Genomic DNA, 20,569 nt, shown 5'->3' on the forward strand with positions numbered 1-20,569 from the left:
TAATCCTAGGCAGTGTTGTGGCTCTTTCTGTTTATGGTCAAATCACTGGGTCTAATTACACTCCATGTCCTTCTTGGGACCTGAAATCATCACGAAAACCTTTTGTATATGCAGGTTTATCTTCCCCTAAGAGACTCCAAGTTCCACCAAGAATCAAAAAATTCCAAGGCCTACTCACCAGGAAATGTGAGGCCAGATTTTGTAATCATCTCTATTAAAGAAAACTAAACAGCTACCTCAGAAAGTAGGTAATGAAAGGCAGATCACATTTAGACAAAGACATGGTTACTTTTTATTTGAAGAAAAAAAAAGTATGTTTCAATAAATACTGAAGAAACATTGACCAAACAAACATACAAAGTGACTTCAACATTTAAAAAACTGCAACGAAAGTTCTGCTTTATAACAGTTATAACTTATTTTCTTTTTACAATATTTAAATACAGAAAGCACTTGCCAGCTGTTTCGTAATACTGCCCAAAGCATTATGCTGCATCAACCAAAGCAGAGCATGTCGGTAAAACGTCTGTACTTCGTGGGAAATGACTGGAATGGTATTTTCTTGCAGAGACAAAACAAAGTGCTTGTAAGACACAGACTGAGTGTTGTAATTACCTTAATCTCCTCTCCTGCCACAACTGAATGGGAGCACAGCTTCAACACTTCAAAAATGAAGCTTATCACTGGAAAGAAAGCTTGTTTTCAACAAGCACCGACAATAAAAAGGTCAGATCTGGTTTCTTCTCTGAAAGAAGCTCTAAAAGTAACTGGTCAAAAAATATCTGTAAACTATTTTAAATGCTGACTATTTTATGTAACGATAGTGATCACGTATCAATCACGGGCCTTGGCGGAATCCGGTTAAGTGAGGTTTAGCAATCACTCTCTAGAAGTGCCCTAGGCTAGTGTCAGGATGGACATTACATAATTTTCCTCTAAGGATTCTCGAAAACTTGGATCAGAGGGTCCTTCTTTATCATGTTCATTGAAAGTGAAATAAACCAACTGATGATCCGATGCTGCCAACATCCCAAAATAGGCCTTTTGCTTTGTACTTTTGGTATCTTAATTCCAGACGGCTTAACTCACAAACTGTGCTTTCCGCTATTATCCTTCATCTGTTACCTCTTCAGGTGAAAATAGTACCTACATTTTTCCCCCTTGGATCATTCTATGACGTCACACCAAGACACCTTTTATTTGACTTTGCATTTTTATCAACGATGGCAAAAAAAAAAAAAAAAATCACACACCCTCTTTTCTAAACAGCACACAAAATATCACATTGAGCAATTTACCACTTTTTAATGACAATCACTAGGATGAACAGAATCATCAGACTGAATAAAAATCGACACTTTTTTTCTAGTTGACCTATTCGATCTTGGTAGTGCTGGTCTGCATATCCTGCAAGACTGCAAAAGCCTTTCTTGAGAACCATCTCGCTCAGCTATCTTCAGGACGGCAAGATTTCAAAGCCTCACCAACTTTTCCTCTGGATTTCCCATGGGTCCTGATACAATTTCCATTTTAATGATAAGCTAGGAGGAAATTAGATCACATCCTCCAGAAAACTAAACGCTAAGGTCACAGTGCCAGTTCCCCCATGAGGACAGTATATTAATATATACTTTTTGTGAAGGAGATTAAAACACTTAAAAATTAAATCAAAGTAGAGATCCATGAATAGATTGTAACAAAGAAAACAAAAACGCAAGCACCATTCAGAGCGTGGTGTTTCTTCCTGGAGGTACTCGCATTCCTCCTCCTCAACCTTTAGCCCATCTGAATCTCTCTGTTTTGGCATATTTTCAAGTCACACTTCAAAACTCTTCAAGGAACTCACTTCTCACCACTTGTTCTACATGCCGAACCTAAGGACAGGATTCCAAAAAGATGAGCCTCCTTCTAAATGCCTCGTAAGCCTCCAGAATACGTGACTTTGGCTGTGCACTGTGTTCGGACTTCACCTTTTTGTTTTGTTGGTGGTGTTTTTTTACACTAGATTTCCTTGTCCTCATTAAAGATAACCAGAGAGTCACATCACAGTGCAACTCTTGGCTTTGTCCTTTCGTAAGTCCGTAGCCACTGCCGCGAGCTCCGGTCTGCTGGGCATGTGTGAAATCCGCTTTGTCGCCCTCTGCGATTTGTTTCGCTTAACGTGTTTGTTTGTCTTGTTTACACACGCCAAGGTGGCCACGTGAAAAATGTCTCTGACGCTGTTTTCTGACTGTAAAGCTGAGCATTCGATGTAAGTAGCTGCTCCGATCTGTTTGGCCATATTTGCCCCCTGAGAAGCAAAAGAAGGGATTGTGATTAGCGATAAGTCTCTGGAGAAAGCTATAAAGTATCTTCTGACACCACAAAATAACAATGCATCGCAAAATGTTTCTAGTATGTTAACCGAACTTTCTAAGTACTGACGAGAAAACGTTTTTAATTTGAACTGCCTTATTATTGCATAAATATTTGCAGTCCAAACTCAGTCCTAAGAGGTTCAATTATCATCACTCAGTAGACACTGCTTGACTTCCCAGAGGTGCTAAAGGCTTATCTAATGTCATTGGGTCATCAATAAACAAGGGCCCCGATCCTCAAACAGTTAGTATGGGTGATTCCAAGAAGTAGGAGAGGACTTAAGGAGGTGATTCATCTTCACTACCCACCGTAACCAAGGGCAACTAACTAGATACTTAGGTCTTCCAGGTCACAGCAAACTATAGAATTGCCCAGAGAATTTCACTATTGGAAAAGAGTCAAAAAGCTGAAGATTATGAATATAAATGCTGCACTTTCCACACGGCCCAGCGGGCTGAGCTGGCCCCTCGAGCCTGTGCCAGCACCTCATGGGGCACTCGATGTCTCTTTTCTCGAGTGTAGACGGCACTCAAGACTAACGACAGGCTGTACAAAAAACAGGGGTAAGAGAATTTAGAATCAATTTTGAAACGTATATGACTATGTCTTAGGGCCAAAATAAATTGAGGAAGGGAATAATGCTGTTATAACATCTGTAATTTAGGAGACACGAAATATGTAATTTCTAAACGTGGACCAGACCGCCAGGGGACACAATAATAAGCATGTGTGCACCAAAACAACTCCTTTAAATAGCCAGATTTTTGATAATTGGAATGAAAGGCAAAGAAGACCACAGAACGAATGGCCAAACAACGAATACTAAATAAAATTCTAGCTGTTTCAACATGGACTCTCTTTAGAATCTGGTTGTAAGTTTCAAGAGCGTGAACTTCTGAGATCAATTCCTCTCCTTTCTAAATACCTGGGGACATGCCTGCAGGAATGATGAAACTCTGAAAGACAGTTTTCTCGAGTTGCTCTATTTTACCGACAATGGCCTTTTTTTTAGTATTGTATTTTGTGTTGCTGAGTGTAAAAGAAGATGATCTCTCTTTAAGAGTATTACTGATTTTGACCACATTCTCTCTTAAATCTATTTACACCCAGTGAGAGCTGCAGAGATACAAAGGGTTGACGATGAGCCACTGTTTCTGTGCTCAAGTGATCAAATATCACGTGAGTCCCCTACAGAAGGACAGGGTATTTCACATTTTAAAGGATTTGTGTGCATACACACACACGAGTCCTTACACAGTCAGCTGCTAAATAAATACTGGAAAGCTTTTTGAGAGAGTCCAGAATCAGAGTACCACCATAATTTCAGCCAAACCTTGTCCCAGATCACTTTGGTGCTCACTTGGCAGTTTTTACATTAATCTGAGCAATGGGCTGCCAGGAAGGGGCTTGGGTGCTTGCTGTGAAGGCAGAGGCACAGAAACGCCCTTCCATCTGTGTTTATAGATGGCCATGGCCTGGACACATGCTGCTCATCCTGCATCTTAGGAAAGAAGGGGCTTGCACTGGCCTTGACCCCTGGTTGAGCCTTGAGAAAAACGGCTACTTTTTCTTGTATTTATTATGAGTGATGCTCCATTTCTGTCATTCTTTAAAACCCACGTGTGCACACAGTCTACATACATACCTGGTCATAGGACACTGGTGTCTGCCTGTGGTTTGAGAGCTCTACCAACGTGGTGACATCTGTCCGAAGATCAGATTTGCAGCCGACCAAGAGCATTTTCGTATTGGGACAAAACTCCTGGATTTCACCTTTCCACTAAGGGGGGAAAGAGAAGATGAAAAATTAACAAAGTGCTGGCATCCCTACAACGGAAAACAAGTTCTCCACTGGCAGGCACTGGAGATGGGACTCAAAAAGGACACTTAAAAGAAAGTGTCACTTCAGATGAAGAAGCAAACGCATTTATCCTCCACGTAGATATTAAATGTTCCTACTTTTAAAGTATGGATCCATTAGGGAACCACATGATTATCTATTCTCCTTCTTTGTGACTCATTAACTGTCCTGACTGCAAGAGACTTGCTGGGTGTTGTCAGAAAGTAGCTAAGGCAATTCCTTAATTATTGGGGTATCTCTGAAAGATAAAAGTGCCTTAAGAATAATTACATATTCTAACAAGTGGCTGTGTCCTCGGATATGTTGAGCTGGTACTTCCCAGCATGGAAGGCTGGTAATAAGGCAGAGCCAACACAAGCACAGATATGCATTCATGACCCCACCTAGAAAGACTGAGCAGCCACCATGTGCTGATTTCTCTGCTGAGATTCCAGAGACCGGAGACTATAGAGTTAATATGACAGCATGTCCTGCCTTTAAGCAGCTTCCACTGGAGTGGCTGCGTCAACAAAGACCATGACATTTGCAAAGGCTCATCTCTCACCTTGTTATCAGCCAGGCACCTGGTCCTATGGCTCATATGCCCTTGAGTTAGTCTTAAGTTACGTAAGTTATGAATTTAGTCTACTTTGGCTAGTTGTTTCATGACACAAGAGCTTTCAGAACCTCCATAAATGCCTGGCAGGGAATTCTAGTTGTCCTTCTAAAGAGCAAAGGGATGACTTTTTGTGGTTTCATTTCCCCAAGCTTGAGAGGACCATCAGGGTGGGAGTCAGGAGTGCAGAGTGTTCACAGGAGAGCCCAGCTCAGGTGCTGAGGTCAGGAATCTGTGCCTGACTCTCCCTGCCCACATTCACAAAAATGTATTCAGTGCTCTGCTAAATACTGTGGTGGTTACAGAGATGATTAAGACACAGCAGCGTCTTCCAGAAAGGAATTCATGAAAGAGTGGAGGTGATAAGGTCATGTCTATAATGCTAGATAAAAAGGCCATCCTGCAGGGGTAATTTCAAAGACCCCTAGAGGAGCCATCTCCAGATCTAAACTGTGGGCAATGAGCTCTAGTCCAAGGTACACCAGTGGATTGAAGGGAGTAATACATACTTCTCATAAGAACCTAATTTATCCACCAACTCCTCCTTCCCTTCCTCCCTCTCTCCTTCCCTCTCTCCATCCCTCCCCCCTCCCCTTCCTTCCTCCCTTCCTTCCTTCCAGCCTTATTTAGAGGCATCTACCATGTGCTACATGACACTCGAGTAAGAACTAGAAGGTGAATTGAAAAAAATAAGATCTTTCCAGCTCTAAGTCACTCTAACCTCTTTGATATTCAAGGACTTAAAAAGATTCAATTAATCAAGACAAACCATAGCAGGGGTTATCATGGGCCTTAAACTTCACACGAAGGTAAAACACACTCATTAATATCTCTAAGGCCAACGTCACTACTCATTTGGTCTTAGCAGACAAAAGCAAAATAAAACAGCAGCAAGGCTTTTCATCATAAATTATGCATAACCCGATACTACATCAAGTGAGAACTCCAGTAAATAAGCAGTCTCTTTTATCTACAGACAAGCACGAGACAAGCTGCTATGTCGTTCTTCAGCTGTGTGATGACTCTGGCCTCCCCTCATGTCTAGCAATTACTCACAAGCATCGAAGGCAGGAAAGGTGTATTCCTGCCGGAATCTGACAGTCGCATTATTTGTGTTAGATACAAACATTACTCAAAATTGAAAGGAGTTAAAAAAGCTAAAAAGAGCCTTTAATCTTTTAAGAAATTCACATTTCATTGAACTAACTGTGTTTGTCATGTTTAGTAAAGAGATGGGATTGCGGGGGATGATTAACCTTCAAATCCTAATTCTGTAGTGACACACAAGGCCAGTCGTCAAACATGATAGGGAAAAATAAACTAATAAAACCGCACAAAATACAAGGAAACTGCCTTGCTCTTAAGCACATCCTCTGACTAAACCTGAGTGCATGCAGAAGGGGACTCTAGGGAAGGTCTGACTCTGAAACCCCGCAGCACTCAGGCCAGGACTGGGGAGTCAGCTAGAGGCTAATACACGCTGGTCCTTGGAGGGGTATATGCCTTCTCTAACTACCCAGAGGCTTAGTCCTAGGCTGGTGGAGCCCAGGGAATGCTCCTCCCTCCTCCGGCCTCCCCAGAACCTGTGACCCACCTGCAACAGGGTCCCTTCCTCCTGAGCTCCCTGGGTTCCATCCAGAGCTTCCTCAGGTTACTTCCCCACCTACAGAACCTCACTACCTTTGCCTCCAGAAACCAGCTATGTGATATCGTCGATGACACGACTGTGTTTACTAGTATCTGATATCGCCCTGATCACAATTCACCTGGTCTAATGTCTGGAAACGCACCCCTATTCCTCCGTTATTCATCTATTTCTGTTTCTAATAAAGAACATCATTACTAAAATACAGCTTCTTTACTAAAACAGCTATTACTGTATTCATTTCAATCCCTGAATTGAGGTCAAATGTAAACCTGTAAAGTAAAGCACAATCTACAGGCTACGTGAAGGAAGGAAGGAAAGAAGGAAGACACACTTAACAGTAATGGAGTATCACTATTTTTAGCTGCCCCATTGCCACCCAAAGGATAAACACAGAGGCTCTTAAAAAGGTATTTTGTTTCCTAAAACAAAATAAAATGTTAAGCAGGTTCATCATCAAAAGCTGGGACACATGAGTGGAATAATGTGAGAGGGTCCTTTTCAGTGTTTTATCTACAAGACATATACAGCAGGGTTTAACTGGAGGGTTTGAGCTCCCAGCCAGCCACATGTTTCTACTTTCTATCTGGGCCAGTACTGATCTGTGTCATCACTCCCCAACACTTGCCTTCTTTAGGACACTGTCCAGAGTCTCTGGTCTACTGATGTCAAAGCAAATCAGCACAGCATCTGAATCTGGGTAAGAGAGAGGCCGGACGTTGTCATAGTAAGGAGAACCTGAGAAGAAACAAAGATACACAGATTTTTAGATGAAAATCCCCTCTGCCTATCATGCATGAACTCTGCCCTTTTGAGTTGAATCCTTGGACAGTCACACAGCTCCCATCTCCTCTAATTCTCAGAAAAGAAAGCAAACAAAAGCTGAGTAGTACCATATTCATTTCTACTAGAAGACAAGGAAGCCTCATTTGCATCTGACTTAAATTCAAGGGGAGGAGCCAAGGATCTTGTTGAAATCTGCACAGTTCAAAGAGTTGAGCCCGACGGCACCTGGGTGAAGGGCAGAAGCATCTGGAGCCAGAGGGTCTGGAGTGCAAATCCACCTCCACCACTGCAGGAGGGAGGCAGGTGGCTTCAGGTCTCTGTGCCTCCAATGCTTCACTCATGAAAGGAAGATGACAACAGTATCTACCTGGGATGCAGTAAACCTGGGCAGTGCCTGGCACTTAGTAAGGGATCAAGATGTTTTAACTATGGTTATGGCTGTGCTATTGTTATTGAAAGCTGAGTGGCAGCAAGCACTGTAACTGGAGCTACTTCTTGGGAAAGAGCCCAATATTCCAGATCACTCTGTGAGTACAATGGAAAGCGGGGGAGGGAGGAAAAGGGTGGGTTCGGCTGAGCAAAGGTAACCATCGGGAACTTTATCAGCACCACCCTGTCTTCAAGTTACAAGTTTGTATAAGCCATGACCTTTGAGCTTGCTGACTTAAACTTATCCCCAAACCCTGTACAGTTGCTCTTCCTGTTACAACCAAAGAAATGTAATAAATGTCTTACTGGATCCTGTAACTTTTTTATACAGTTCCATCTCTGGGAGTGACACCAAGGATCTGAGCCTGAGTTAAATCTAGGGTTCCCTAAAGGTTCAAGTTACCAGCCAATTAATTTAACCACAGAACCCCCTCTAGTCGTTTAGGAAATTTCTTCTATTCTTTTAAGAATCCCAAAGGATGGGCAACTGCATGAGGCCAATTATAAAATGGTGTGACTATAAAATTAAATAACAGCTTGCCATGCTATTTATTTTTGAAAAGTTATTTTCAGTATACTAACATTTCACAAGCACAACATGAAATCATTTTACTAGGAGTGTGTGTGTGTTTGTGTGTGTGTGTGTGTGTGTGTGTGTATAATTTGACTCCAGAATAGACCAAAAAAAAAAAAATCTAAGCCACCAGTCTTTTTGAAATCCAATTTCATTTTGACATCACCTTCCATTTCTAGCAGAAAAACATGACATGTTATCCCCTGATAAATCAAAACCTCAAAAGTCAAAGTCAGGGAAAGAGAAAGACTAAAGAAGCTTTTCAAATAATCTTTTCTATTTCTATCAAAACAAAATTTTTCAGGAGGCTGCTCTTGAGATCTTGAAGTTACTGTGTGTAGTTAAAGTGCCTCATCCTCTTTTCACAGGAAGTTGTGGGTCCCTAGCACTCACTAAGCAACCCCAGGAATGCTGTGGCCTTTTCACCAGCTGCTTTAGGGATGGAGAGTGACAACCTCAAGCTAGGTGTGTCTACCAAGCAAGAAGGAAGGGAATGTTCTAGGAATCAGGAAGAAAAGTATGAGTAAATACAGACCAACTAAGCCAAAATCTATCCTGAGCTGCAGCAGCTCCCGGCCCATATCTGGAATCAGGGCCCTGATGGAGTAGAGACCGACAACAGAAAGACAGTTTCCAAAAGCTTAAAGGGTTTAAAGGTTAAAAAAAAAAAGCCATTTAAAATAGTAAGGCCTACTAGAATAAGGCTGTTTCTGAAAATGACACACTGTGGCTGCTGCCTTTCTAGCCACTCCAAAAAACACCTGGGGTTAAGAGAAAAATTCACAAATAGTTCATTAACTTCAACATTTTTGAGAGGATGAGAAATGAGCTGGCTTATCGCTATACAAGGATACACTGGTGTTTCCATATTTGTTCTGTGAAGTTCAGACTTTCTAATTGCAGCTTCTGTTTCCGTGTCCAAAGTCTAACCTGGACACAGTTTCTGCTGTAAATATTGGGGAATCTCTTTTTCAGAAAATTGCAGATTGTAGAGTGGAAATCCAAATACCAGACACGTACACGAGGGTTCCCTCTGCTCTTGCAAGTTAGCAGGAGATGACCTGACCCCAAACCCAGAAAGTCACAGCATTCCAACAATTCAGAGTGTCAGAAGCCTAACTAGGCTTCAGAGTTCTCCTTTCTTGGAAATCACTCCCATGAGGAAGAAAACCACCTCGCTGTGGATACTCTCCGGTCTCCAGCAGACCTGAACTTTGGAGGACAGCCTTCTCTAGGTGCTTTACTCCTTCAGGACACAACCTTTGACTAAGATGAAAGTAAGTACACACAGCTAATCTCTGATCTAAGACTACCGTACATAACAGCGAAAACCATCTTTTCCAAACACAAAATTAAGGAAAGACAGCTGGAGAATTACAAAGGTGCTAAAATAGAGTAATTAAAATTCGAACTACCAGGAAAATCCACACGAATGGTTTTAACTTCTAAGCCACCACGTGGCTGCACAGAATACCCTTCCCCCATTGTGTACTGGGTTTCCCTCCCCCTCCCATTTTATGGCCACAAAGGGGATGTGTCTTTGTCTTCAGCCCTCTGTTACTGCCGGAGACTCCTGCTTCCTAGAATCAACAGAATTGCCTTCTGTACTGAGTGGGTGTACCCAGATATCTGCAAAATGCAGACACTGGCCTGACTTTAGAAGGAAACGGATTTCGCAACTTAAACCAAATTCTTATGGAGGTTTGATTCTGCTTTTATTTGGTTTAATATTTTTAATGAAAATACATACATACATACATACATATATATATTAAGGTTCATGAGAAATCTCCTTGCTTGTTGAAGTACAGAAGTAATTTTTAACAGCTTTAACAAGGTGTAATTAGGAATGACGCTTTGATCTGTCCTATTACTTTCACTAATGAAGAGTGCTTTTAGATCAACAAGAGTGTCCAAAGGTAGTAATAAAATGATCTCCACATTTATTAGTTATAAGCATAATTTGTCTAACCACTAACCACAAGAGTCATTTGTCATTTAAAACAACAAGACCACTTATTCATTATATTTTTTGATAGGGCAAGGTTAAAACTTTTTTTAAATAGAAAAACCCATGGTCTGTATTTTCTCATAGTTAAAAAAGAGAAAACTGATAGAGAACTATAAAAGAACTATCTTACTAGGAAGAATCTAGCAATTCATCAGCTAAGCAGGACCTTAGGGGTGGGAGGGTGGAATCCAATATAAGTTGCTAGTGTTGACTCTGTGTTTAAGCACTTGGAATACTTGCCTATAAAGCCCAAGCTACTGCGCAAAGCAAAGGAGAAAAGCAAAGCTTGAGCGTGCATGGTGTAATCGCAGGCATGTGTGGGATAACTCATCAGCCAAGAGAAAAGGAAGAGGAATTCCAGGAATGCCCCTGTGAAGTGAGAAGCAATACAGGGAGGCAGAGGTGACACCAAAGGAAGAAGCAGAAAGTAAGCCGATGAGACAGGAACAATACCTGCCCCTCACTCCTCCCTTCCTCCAGAAAAATCTTAAAGCATTCTGTTAAGCCAAACAGTAAAATATTAACTTCTACAGATTTTTTTAAACAAAGATGCATGTGAAAAGCTTCCAAGGTAACTACAGAACTAAACACAAGGCAAGAAAGAACATTGAATAATTGCGTATTACGTAGAAAAGTACTGAACTTTAACTGCAGTACGTAGTAGGTACTGGCATACATATAGTAGGTACTCTAGTACCCAAGAATGTACTAGAGCTAAAGTCAGTGAGTCTAGGTACTGAGCTTTGCTTGTCAAATAAAACTCCTCACCATGTGGAATAGGCTTCATGCACATGGGATTTAGTTCTCAGATGCAGCATTTCTCTTATACTTTGTGTAACTTTAAGCACCCAGCACTACTCCAAGGTCCTTTCTATGTAAGCATCAGATCATCAATGGGAAAATTTCAACAATTTCCACACTGTAAAGAAACAACGACACCACATACGCAAAATGTGTGCCCCGGAACCTCACAAGGGTCAAGCTTTGCTTGGGTGGCAACTGGAATAGCGCCGTGTGAGGTTCTCTGAGTTCCCTGAATTTGGCAAACATCAGCAAAGTTCCAAAAGGCTTCTGAAACTTCAGGTCTACCCATCTTTGTCTTCAAGATCATTAATTCTGGGCGAGAGCAGTCTTTCCAGCCCAAGAATAGCCACAAAGTGCCTCACCCAGAAACTACTTCTGCAGACACATACCTGTCCGCTTAAGTCATCTCTTCACAAAGACAGAACACACCATATATGTACATAATTCAATGTATATGTAAGAAGATTCATGCCCCAAAGCGAATCTTTATAGAACCTGTTGTGAAACCAGTTCAAACACTGGGAGGCTTCATCGGAGCTTGAGAACTGAAAACTCTTCTGGTTAAATATTTCATTAATACAACTTCTTTTACTTGAACCTTCAATTGAAAAACTTCTCTTTCCACCATAAGAAATTCCTACCTAGAACAATAAAATCAGGAATACTGCACATTTTGGGCTGGGAAAATATATTAACTTTTGGTATTTTTAGTGGCCACCAAGAGAACATCTGTACCCAACAGCAGCTACCATGTGGATGATCTGTCCAGTTCTTACAAGATTCCATTTCCTCATGCCACCTCCCCTCAGAGCAAAAGCTCTAACATCAGCAATCATCTCAGGAATGTGAATCAAGTCCAGGCAGAACTTTGTGTCTGGCTCAGTATAAGACTGTTGGACTCTTTTTCCAAGTAGTCTGCACTACAAGCCCCAGGCCCTCAAATATTCAACAAGTATTCCCACGAAGGATATTTTATTTGTTTCTTCTATAGATTCAGATAAACTGACATTATAAACAGATCTTATGAAAATTTGGGGGCATTTCTCTGTTGCTATGAGAACAGAATCCATATTTTCAATTTCTGGGGACAACGCAGATACGTAGTTGTAGAGAAAGTCAAAGAGGTAGAAATAAGACTGCTATTTTTGAGCTTTAAATAAAGGTTTAGGGTTAAACTCCCAATCTTACTGAGATACTTTAAATATATAAGAATCAAAATAGTTTACTTAAAGTGGAACTATAATAAGTCACAGAGCTTTAGGGATAAGAGTAGCTAGGTATACATTTAAAACATTACATTATTATTCAGTAATAACCCATGAGTGAATCTGCCTTGCCACACACTATGTCAACAGGCTCATTTTTCAAAGCTAATGTGAGTAACACCTGGTTGGACTTCTGAGGCAGCTTACGTTCATGCCAGTGAAATTTCTGTTTGGTCAAGGGGGTCTCTGAGTAAAGTTGCCAATATACAGTAACTGAGAAGACACTTAAAGGGCATCAGAAAATGGTTGAGACACAAATAAGTCATTTGGCACAGCGCACCAGGCACCATGAGCTAGTTAGAGGAACTACTGGTCCTTGGTGTCATATCTACCTGCAAAAGAATGGATTAATGAGAAAATGTCTGGGTGTTTCAGGTGGCATCAGAATGACCAATCTGGATGCCTCACTGAAAATGTGCAACTTAGCAAGAAAACAGATTGGAAAAAACCCAGCACTAAATGGGGTTTAAATAAAAAAATAAAAAGAAAAGAAAAGAGAGAGAGAGAGAGAGAGATCCAGGCACAGATATAAACTTAGAAAGGGAATTTATATCTTTTTCCTTTTTTTGATCTACAGTTTAAATGGAAATCATTGCATAGTGGGCAATTCTCCAAACGTAGTTTATGCATTTCTTACTGGATATCGCCATCCAAACTCAGAGCTATTCTGCCTTAACCCACATCTCTCACAGAGTTTCAGGGTAAAAACTCAAAATAAGAGTCAAACCTGGCTTTGAAACTCTGAGCTCCTAGAGCTCATTATGACTACCTTATGACCTAACTGGTTTTGTGCAATTTCACCCTTGATTTTCACAATGTAAGCACCCATGCTTCTTTGGCCTCTTCGTAAATTCTTGCCCTCTCCCTTTCTCTAACGAGATTCACTTAAGTTAAAATTCTTCAACTTTCAGAATCTTGTTTTCCCTGATAGCCAGTTAACTAACGTAAGCATGCTTCCAAGTGGGGGGGGTGGGGGGGATGCTAAAGAGGTCTTAAGAACCGAGTCAGCTTCTAGAGAGGAAGAAACTGTGGTGGGCTTCGATGAGTCACAAGTCAGGGGGCTTGGGCTGGCCCTGCAGCCTTCAACACTGCTTTGGATCTTCTTGCTGCTGAGTGAATCCAGCTTTAGAACCTCCAGGCTCAGCCTCCTATAAACAAGTACTAGACTGTGAGCACCCTGAAGGCAGGTGCTGTCCTAGCCAGGTTTGTCTCTTGTCCCACAGCATTTAGCAGAGTTCATGCACACAGAATGCCCTAAAAAATGTTTACTGGTTTCAATCATTTCACATTCTTGCCTTTATGTGTTAATTTACATCTTAAATCACAAAAAAAAGGGACCAGTGATTACTTTGATGCTGCTTTTCTGGATTAATTATAAACTAATCTCCACACTGCTGACACATTTCCATCCCTGTTAACAAATGTTTCAGGAGTGCTTGTCACTGAGACCATTCTTCAAATCTGACGTATTATCTACAAACACAACAATATAGATAGACTTACGGTGTCTAGGAATTCGCCCTCAAAGTCAGGCCATGAGTAACTAAGATTTTCCTCTCTTCCCTTATCCTTTAAGTATAAAATTTAAAGACTACTACATTCTCTGTTAATAATGCTAAAAACTAGTACAGGAAGTGCTAACTTTAGCACTCATGGCCTAAAAGAACCTTGTAACAGGACAGGATTCAAAAGAGTGTTTATGAGGCAATAGTATAGTTATTGTGGGGGAATATTAGCAGCTGAATTGAGTAGCTTAAAACTAATAATATGCCTTAAGTAAAATGTGCATTAACTTGCCCTGGTTAAAAGCCAAAATGAATGATTACTCTCTAAATCACATGTGCTGCAATTATACCACAATCAAATCACTTAGGAAAAGATATGGTGATCCTTAACTGACAAAGTTTCTATTATTAGTAGACACTGTCTTCATGCTACAAATTGCCTGTATGCTTGGCAAATGAGGCAGATTCTAAAGCACAAGACTACTTTGGTCTCACTTATCACTTCGAAATGTTAAAACCATTACCCACTGTTTTGCAGAAAGTCATTGAGTGAATTTGAAAAATCAATAGGAGCATTTCTGCAACTTTTAATCAAAATGGTCATCTTATCAATGAAAAGATAATATGGAATATTTCTTATTAAAATCAAGAAATCAAGGACCTGTATCCAAAGATACCTTTAAAAATGCTCCCTTTTAGAGGAGTTGCAGAGCCGTTATAAATTTATAAGAAGGTTTTTTCCTTTTTTTTTTTTTAATTTTCATTGGAGGGTAGTTGATTTACAATGTTGTGTTAATTTCAGGTGTACAGCAAAGTGAATCACTTATACATATAGATACATCCACTCTTTTTTAGATTCTTTTCCCATAGAGGTCATTATAGAGTACTGACTAGAGTTCCCTATGCTATATAGTAGGTCCCTGTTGATTATCTATTTTATTCATAGTAGTGTGTATGTGTCAATCCCAATCTCCCAATTTATCCCTCCTCACTCTCCTTTCCCCCCTGGTAACCATAGGTTTATTTTCTACATCTGTGGTTCTATTTCTGTCTTGTAAATAAGTTCACTTGTATCAGTTTTTTAGATTCCACATATAAGCGATATCATATATTTGTCTTTCTCTGACTTCACTCAGTATGACGATCTTTAGGTCCATCCATGTTGCTGCAAATGGCACTATTTTGTTCTTTTTTATGGCTGAGTAATATTCCATTGTATATATGTACCACATCTTCTTTACCCATTCCTCTGTCAACGGACACTTAGGTTGCTTTCATGTCTTGGCTATTGTACACAGTGCTGCAATGAACATTGGGCTACGTGTATCTTTTTGAATTATGTTTCCTTTTAGGGGGGCTGGAATAACTTCAAGCAGCCATAAGAAATTGACTGGCAAAGTGCCATTTGTGGTTGCTTTAAATAGTGTGTGTGTTGGGGGTGGCAGGAAGTGTTTCCTACCTGAGCAGGGTCTAGAGGATCTATCAGCATTAGGGATGCCTGACAAGGGAAATCCACAGCAACCACATGGAAAGGGCACTTGGGTTTAAGACTCTGACAAAATTGGCCCATCAGAAGTTGCACATGAGCTACACTGAGGGGGGAGAGCTTCCTTCTCCCCACTCTCTGCCTTACCTGGACTTATGTGTCTTAGGGGCAGGATCATATTTTAATTAACACTGTATTTCTAAGGCCTGCGAGAGGGCCTGCACATAGTAGATGCAGAAAGGAAGAAGGGAGAGAGAGAAAATGGGACTCTACATTACTGTGCCTCAAAAAGTGGGGAATGAATTAGCTTTTCTCTTGGTGCAAAGAGGCCCCACAAATCCTACTTCCCCTTGATGTTCTTTCCTACACCCAAACTGGCAGAGTTCTGCCTGTGCACAAGCGTGTGCTGCTGGGGGAAAAGGAGACCCCTTATGAGAAGCTGTCCAAGTACAGAAACCGGATATGAGAGCAGCTTCCATCTCCTGATGCCTGCTAGGAGGCTAAGCAGGATGTGAATGCCATCCAAAGGACAAAGTGTATGCCTCCTGTCTCCCTCTGTAAGAGAAGTTACATACCTCGTTTTCCCCTGTAACTTTCGCAAAGTTCTAGAAAGGGAAAAAAAAATCTGACATTTAGGACTTTAGACACTTGGCTTGGATCTTTTCTCCAGAGTTAAATTGATGGCAGTTGGAAAAAATAAATGTATCAAGAGGCATCAGGCATACACAGTTATTTCCACAACTCAAACTAAACAAATGTCCTAGTGGGCAAAGAAAATGTCAAATGTTTGTCAAAAAAAAGCCTGTTCAGAAATTTGCCATGAAAAGCCTGAGATGAAATAAAATACTGTTAAAGATACTTGAAATGATTAGTTGCTGACACAATGGTTCTTGCTAGATGTATTTCACTCATGAATGATAAATCATTTTTGGTGGAAACTGTCTATTCTTAGAATTCAAGCAGTGCTTCATAACTGTGTTTAATTAACTCACATTTCACCTCACAGGCTATATAATGGGATTCTAAATAATTCCCTTATGCCTTTTTTCCACTATGTGTAAATCTCAATCTAAATTTGAACTAAGATTTCATTACTGGATAGTTTTGCTGTGTGCTATTTTCTTAATCACAGATTTTTCAAACCTCTATATTTTAGTTAAATATGCATAGGTTTTGTTCCGTTAAACAAAAATACAAGTGACTATTTCACTACAGACTTCATTTCAGGTGATTAGCTTTAATTGGATGGAAGGCAATGTTTATGAAGTTGCCATTCTTTGTGCACAGGTAACAGTACTAATAAATGTCAGGGAATCTCATCTCCTTGGAAACGACACATGATTATTCATTTGTTCACTCAACGGATTTTATTAGATGACTACTGTGTGCAAGGCATGATGCTCTGTGTGCAGACTACACACTGTAGTTTTGATTAAATACTTGAAAATACCTGAAGTGATATTTATCTGCACATGTGAAGCATAGCCAAAGGTTAGAAAACAAAATGTGGGCAGTTTATAGCCACATTTGGTTTTCTACCCTTTGAAAACCATGTGCCTTTTATTTCCTTAAAAAAAAAAAAGTCAATTTAGCCCTTTGGGCACCTAATTTAAAACCTCCGCTGGTGGTCCTGTGACTCTTGAAGCTTGAGACAGGGGATGCATAACCCAACATTCCTATAAGCCCACCCATGCCCCCTCCCTGCTCAAATGTGTCTCCTTCATAAATCCACCAGGAAGCAGCGGCTCTGTTCAGAACCTGGCTTGCTTGTAGGTGGGTGAAAACTGCAGCATGGGAGGCCAGATCCACTGGGACTAAGAGCTGAAGCCAACCAATATCCCCGGAAACAAAAAGACTTGCCCATCTGGTGATCTAAAGCCAGGAAGTATACGGCTAGGAGAGATCCTGCACATTACGTGGCTCTGTATCCTTTTTTTTTTCAGATGATGAAATGAAACTCAGGGAGGTAAAGGATAGGCACATGGAAGTCTGTGGTAACCAGTAGCTAAGATCTAAACATTGCTTTGTATCAACGACTGGATCACACTCACAGATCCCGTGTCTAACTAATTCTTATCAGGCATTAGGTCCAAACAGGCTGGGGAAGGGGGTGAGTATCGGTGTTAATTACTGGTACCATACCAGCTGTCCTGCCCACTAGGCATAACAAATACCATGATACGTCTGGGAATTAGAGCCCATTAAGTACTAGGCTGTGTACAAATCTGATCATGGAAACTACTGAAGTAAGAAAACACTAGAATTCTGTCCATCACCACCTTCCCTACAGTTTCAAGTGTGTGCAATCCTCAATACAAAACACGGTGAGGTCCCGATTCTGCTGCCCTTGGCGAGGCTCCAGGAAGAGCCTGACTCTCCAGGGAGAAACAAAATCGGCACATCTTACAGCAGTCCTCGGAGCATCTGGCACCAACCGTGAGAGGCGCTCGCGCGAGACTTCTCGCTTGCCTTTGTGCAGGGACTGCCTCTTGCGACCCTGTCAGTCTCGTCTCTTCCTTGTGCTCTCTAATCCCCTGCGTTCCTCAGGGGCTCCAGAGGTTAAAGCCGAGGGCTGTGGGAAGCTCGCACAGCCCAAGAAGCACCTCCACGAGGCCACTCCCAGCTGAGCGCAGGTTCACCTGGCGGGCCTCCCCACCCGACAGCAAAGCCTGCGTGCCGGCGCTTGCGCGCTCCTCCTCCCTAGTTTCACCCGGGATTTGGCTCGGTTCACCCGCTGCAGCCCAGCTCCCAACTAAACTCCCAGACCTAAGCTCAGGGGCCTTCACCCGGCCTTCCGGCTGGCTCCTCCTCCCCCTCCAGAGGCTACACCCTTCCTGGAAACGGCCCTCCTTCTCCGCCAGGCACCTCAGGCAGGGGCGGCGGGTGGCTGGGTTCCAGCCGAAGCTTGCAGGTGATGCTCCCGCCCGCACCGAGCCTGGCCCAGCCCGAACCCCTAAGTGCCGCGCGGGGAAGCCTTCCCCTCGGCGGTGTAACCGGCCCTCCCTACCACCGCGCGCCAGGTAGGTGGGTGGGCGCGTGGGAAGGCGATAACCCAGCCTTGAACCCCAGACCCTTGAAAATAATTCACCACGCCAATAATTCAACTGGACGGGAAGGTCAAAGGCGAACAGGACGGCCCGCGGCCTTGTAGACTGGAGGAGGGTGATGCAGTGGGTCGGGAGGGACTGGCGTGGGCCGGGGGACACCAAGTCATCACACGGGCGGGGGAGCTGGGATCTGCAGGTCGGCACCGGGGCGGCGCGGGCGGCCGGCAGCGCGGAGACGAGGCCCGGCGACCGCCCGCAGGGTGCTGCCCGCGCCGCCAGCGCATTCCTGGCAGTAGGCGTCACGAGCGCCGCGGCGGCTTGCGCTGCCTTTACTCTCTCCCCGAGCAGGGAATCCGCAAGTAACTGCGTCGCTTCGGGGGTTTTCTCCCACCTCCCACCACCCTCTCCGCGCTCGCCTACCCGCCCAGCAGCAGGTTAGATCCTGGAGGGGCGCTCGTATCCGAGAGCCAGTTGATTCCATGGCGGCGCACGCATCCTCCCAGCATGTGGCCGCCCCGAGACGACTGGGGCACGGCTCCGCGGGCCAACCGCTCCGCGGCCACCCGGCTGCAAGCATTTTCCACCGCGGGATCACCCTCAGGGCACAGAGCTCCCTTCTCTTCCCACAGCCTCCCCCGACCCAGGGTCGTTCCCCCATCCCCACTCAGAAGGGACAAAATTTCCACCCAGCAGGGAATCCCTCGTGAGAAGCAAAGTTAAAGGAGGGGCGCGGAGCGAGCGCTGGTGGCGCGCCGGCCGGTGCTGAGAGAGTGCCAGGCGCGGGGTCCGGGGACCCGCCGCGCACCCCTGAGCGGCTGGAAACCCGCCCGAGCGCCACGCGGTCCTTTGACTCTCTTACCCGAAGTGTCCCACAGGCTCAACTCTATTCTTTGTGTGTCGATTTCAAAACTGGCCGTGTAATTCTCAAACACCGTAGGGACGTAATTCTGGACAAGATGAACAGAGGAAGGAAAGAAGAGTAAACAGGTTATCTTAAAACTGACGACCCCGCAGAACACCCTCTGAAAATCGCCTCCTCACGCTCCACCTTAAAAACGAAAACCCGCACCCACCAGATCTCACAGCTAAACACGCGGACCCTTTCCGAAACCCCTAACTTCCCTCTCGCCCCGCCCGGGATCCTCCTCCAAGACCCGAGGATCCACAGCTCCCGACCCCACGTTCTGCACACACGGCCGAACAAGTTTCAGAAGCTACCAGCAGAATGTGCGGGCGCATCCCCACCCCTCAGCGCTGCCAGCCCCCTTTCCCTTCCCGGGCTGTCTAACCAGGGGCGAAGTAGCAAGGGGTGAGAAAGACGGCTGAAAAAAAAAAAAAAAAACCAGAATAGCGGGTGAAGCGAGGAAAGAAGCCAGGGGAAACCCACCTGGAGACGGGGATCCCCCGGGCCGCCCCCTCCCCGCAGCCCTGCCGGCCACACTCACCTCGGGGAAGCAGTCTTTGGCGAAGACGTGCAGCAGCGCGGTTTTCCCACACTGGCTGTCTCCCACCACGACTATCTTGCATTTCACGTTCTGATTAGGATCCATGATAGATTTACTGGATAATTTCTGGCTGGCTCTTCTCTCCTTCATTGATCTTGCCTTATTTTCTCTTGAAACAGGAATTTTCACTTAAGAGGGGAAAAATATATATTTTTTCTCTATATATAAAAAGCAGATATAAAAATAAATCGCAAGGCTGGTGGGAACCCCTGAAGCGCCGCGCAGACGAGGAGAGCTAGAGGAGCAGGCTCGTTCCTCTCCTCCAACAAGTTTTCTGCCTGACTCCACACGGCGCTCCCCAAGTCCAATTCCGACCCGACTGCTTTGTTTCACGCTCTCTGCGCGGCTTTATACGCCCGGCCTTCCAATCCTCTTTCTCAATGAGAGAAGGAAACCGATCCGCCTCCTCCCCTTTGGTGGGGCCTGGGAGCGAGCGCCGTCGCGTTGCTTGCAGAACGTGTAGGCAGTGCGCCCTCTAGAGTGACCGGGCGGGACGGGTTTCCAGACCGAGGCTCTGCGACGGCTTGAAGACCTTGATGACGCTTTGCTGAGGGATGGGACTGCACAAGGCCAGGTGGAGATGGGAAACTGAATCTTCTGTGCATATTGATGTTATTAGAATTTCTTGAAAAACGTTTTCGCAGGGGCTGATCTGCAGAAGCCTCATGAACATTTATGAAAGCAAAAACATGTCTCGC

General features: G+C 43.5%; 1 protein-coding gene across 1 annotated transcript; it reads right to left on the bottom strand.

Annotated features, from left to right (window-relative positions):
* Positions 1-272: 272 nt before the first annotated feature.
* On the bottom strand, positions 273-20,199 carry RND3 (Rho family GTPase 3). Its single transcript, XM_057744809.1, has 5 exons — positions 19,812-20,199; positions 19,226-19,313; positions 7,088-7,197; positions 4,004-4,138; positions 273-2,290 (listed from the first exon to the last, which is right to left on the bottom strand). Exons 1-5 carry the CDS (start codon positions 19,959-19,961, stop codon positions 2,039-2,041), a joined length of 735 nt encoding a protein of 244 aa, XP_057600792.1. The 5' UTR covers positions 19,962-20,199; the 3' UTR covers positions 273-2,038.
* Positions 20,200-20,569: the final 370 nt, after the last annotated feature.

This window comes from Hippopotamus amphibius, chromosome 8, assembly GCF_030028045.1.
Source record: "Hippopotamus amphibius kiboko isolate mHipAmp2 chromosome 8, mHipAmp2.hap2, whole genome shotgun sequence".
Classification (NCBI taxonomy): domain Eukaryota; kingdom Metazoa; phylum Chordata; class Mammalia; order Artiodactyla; family Hippopotamidae; genus Hippopotamus; species Hippopotamus amphibius.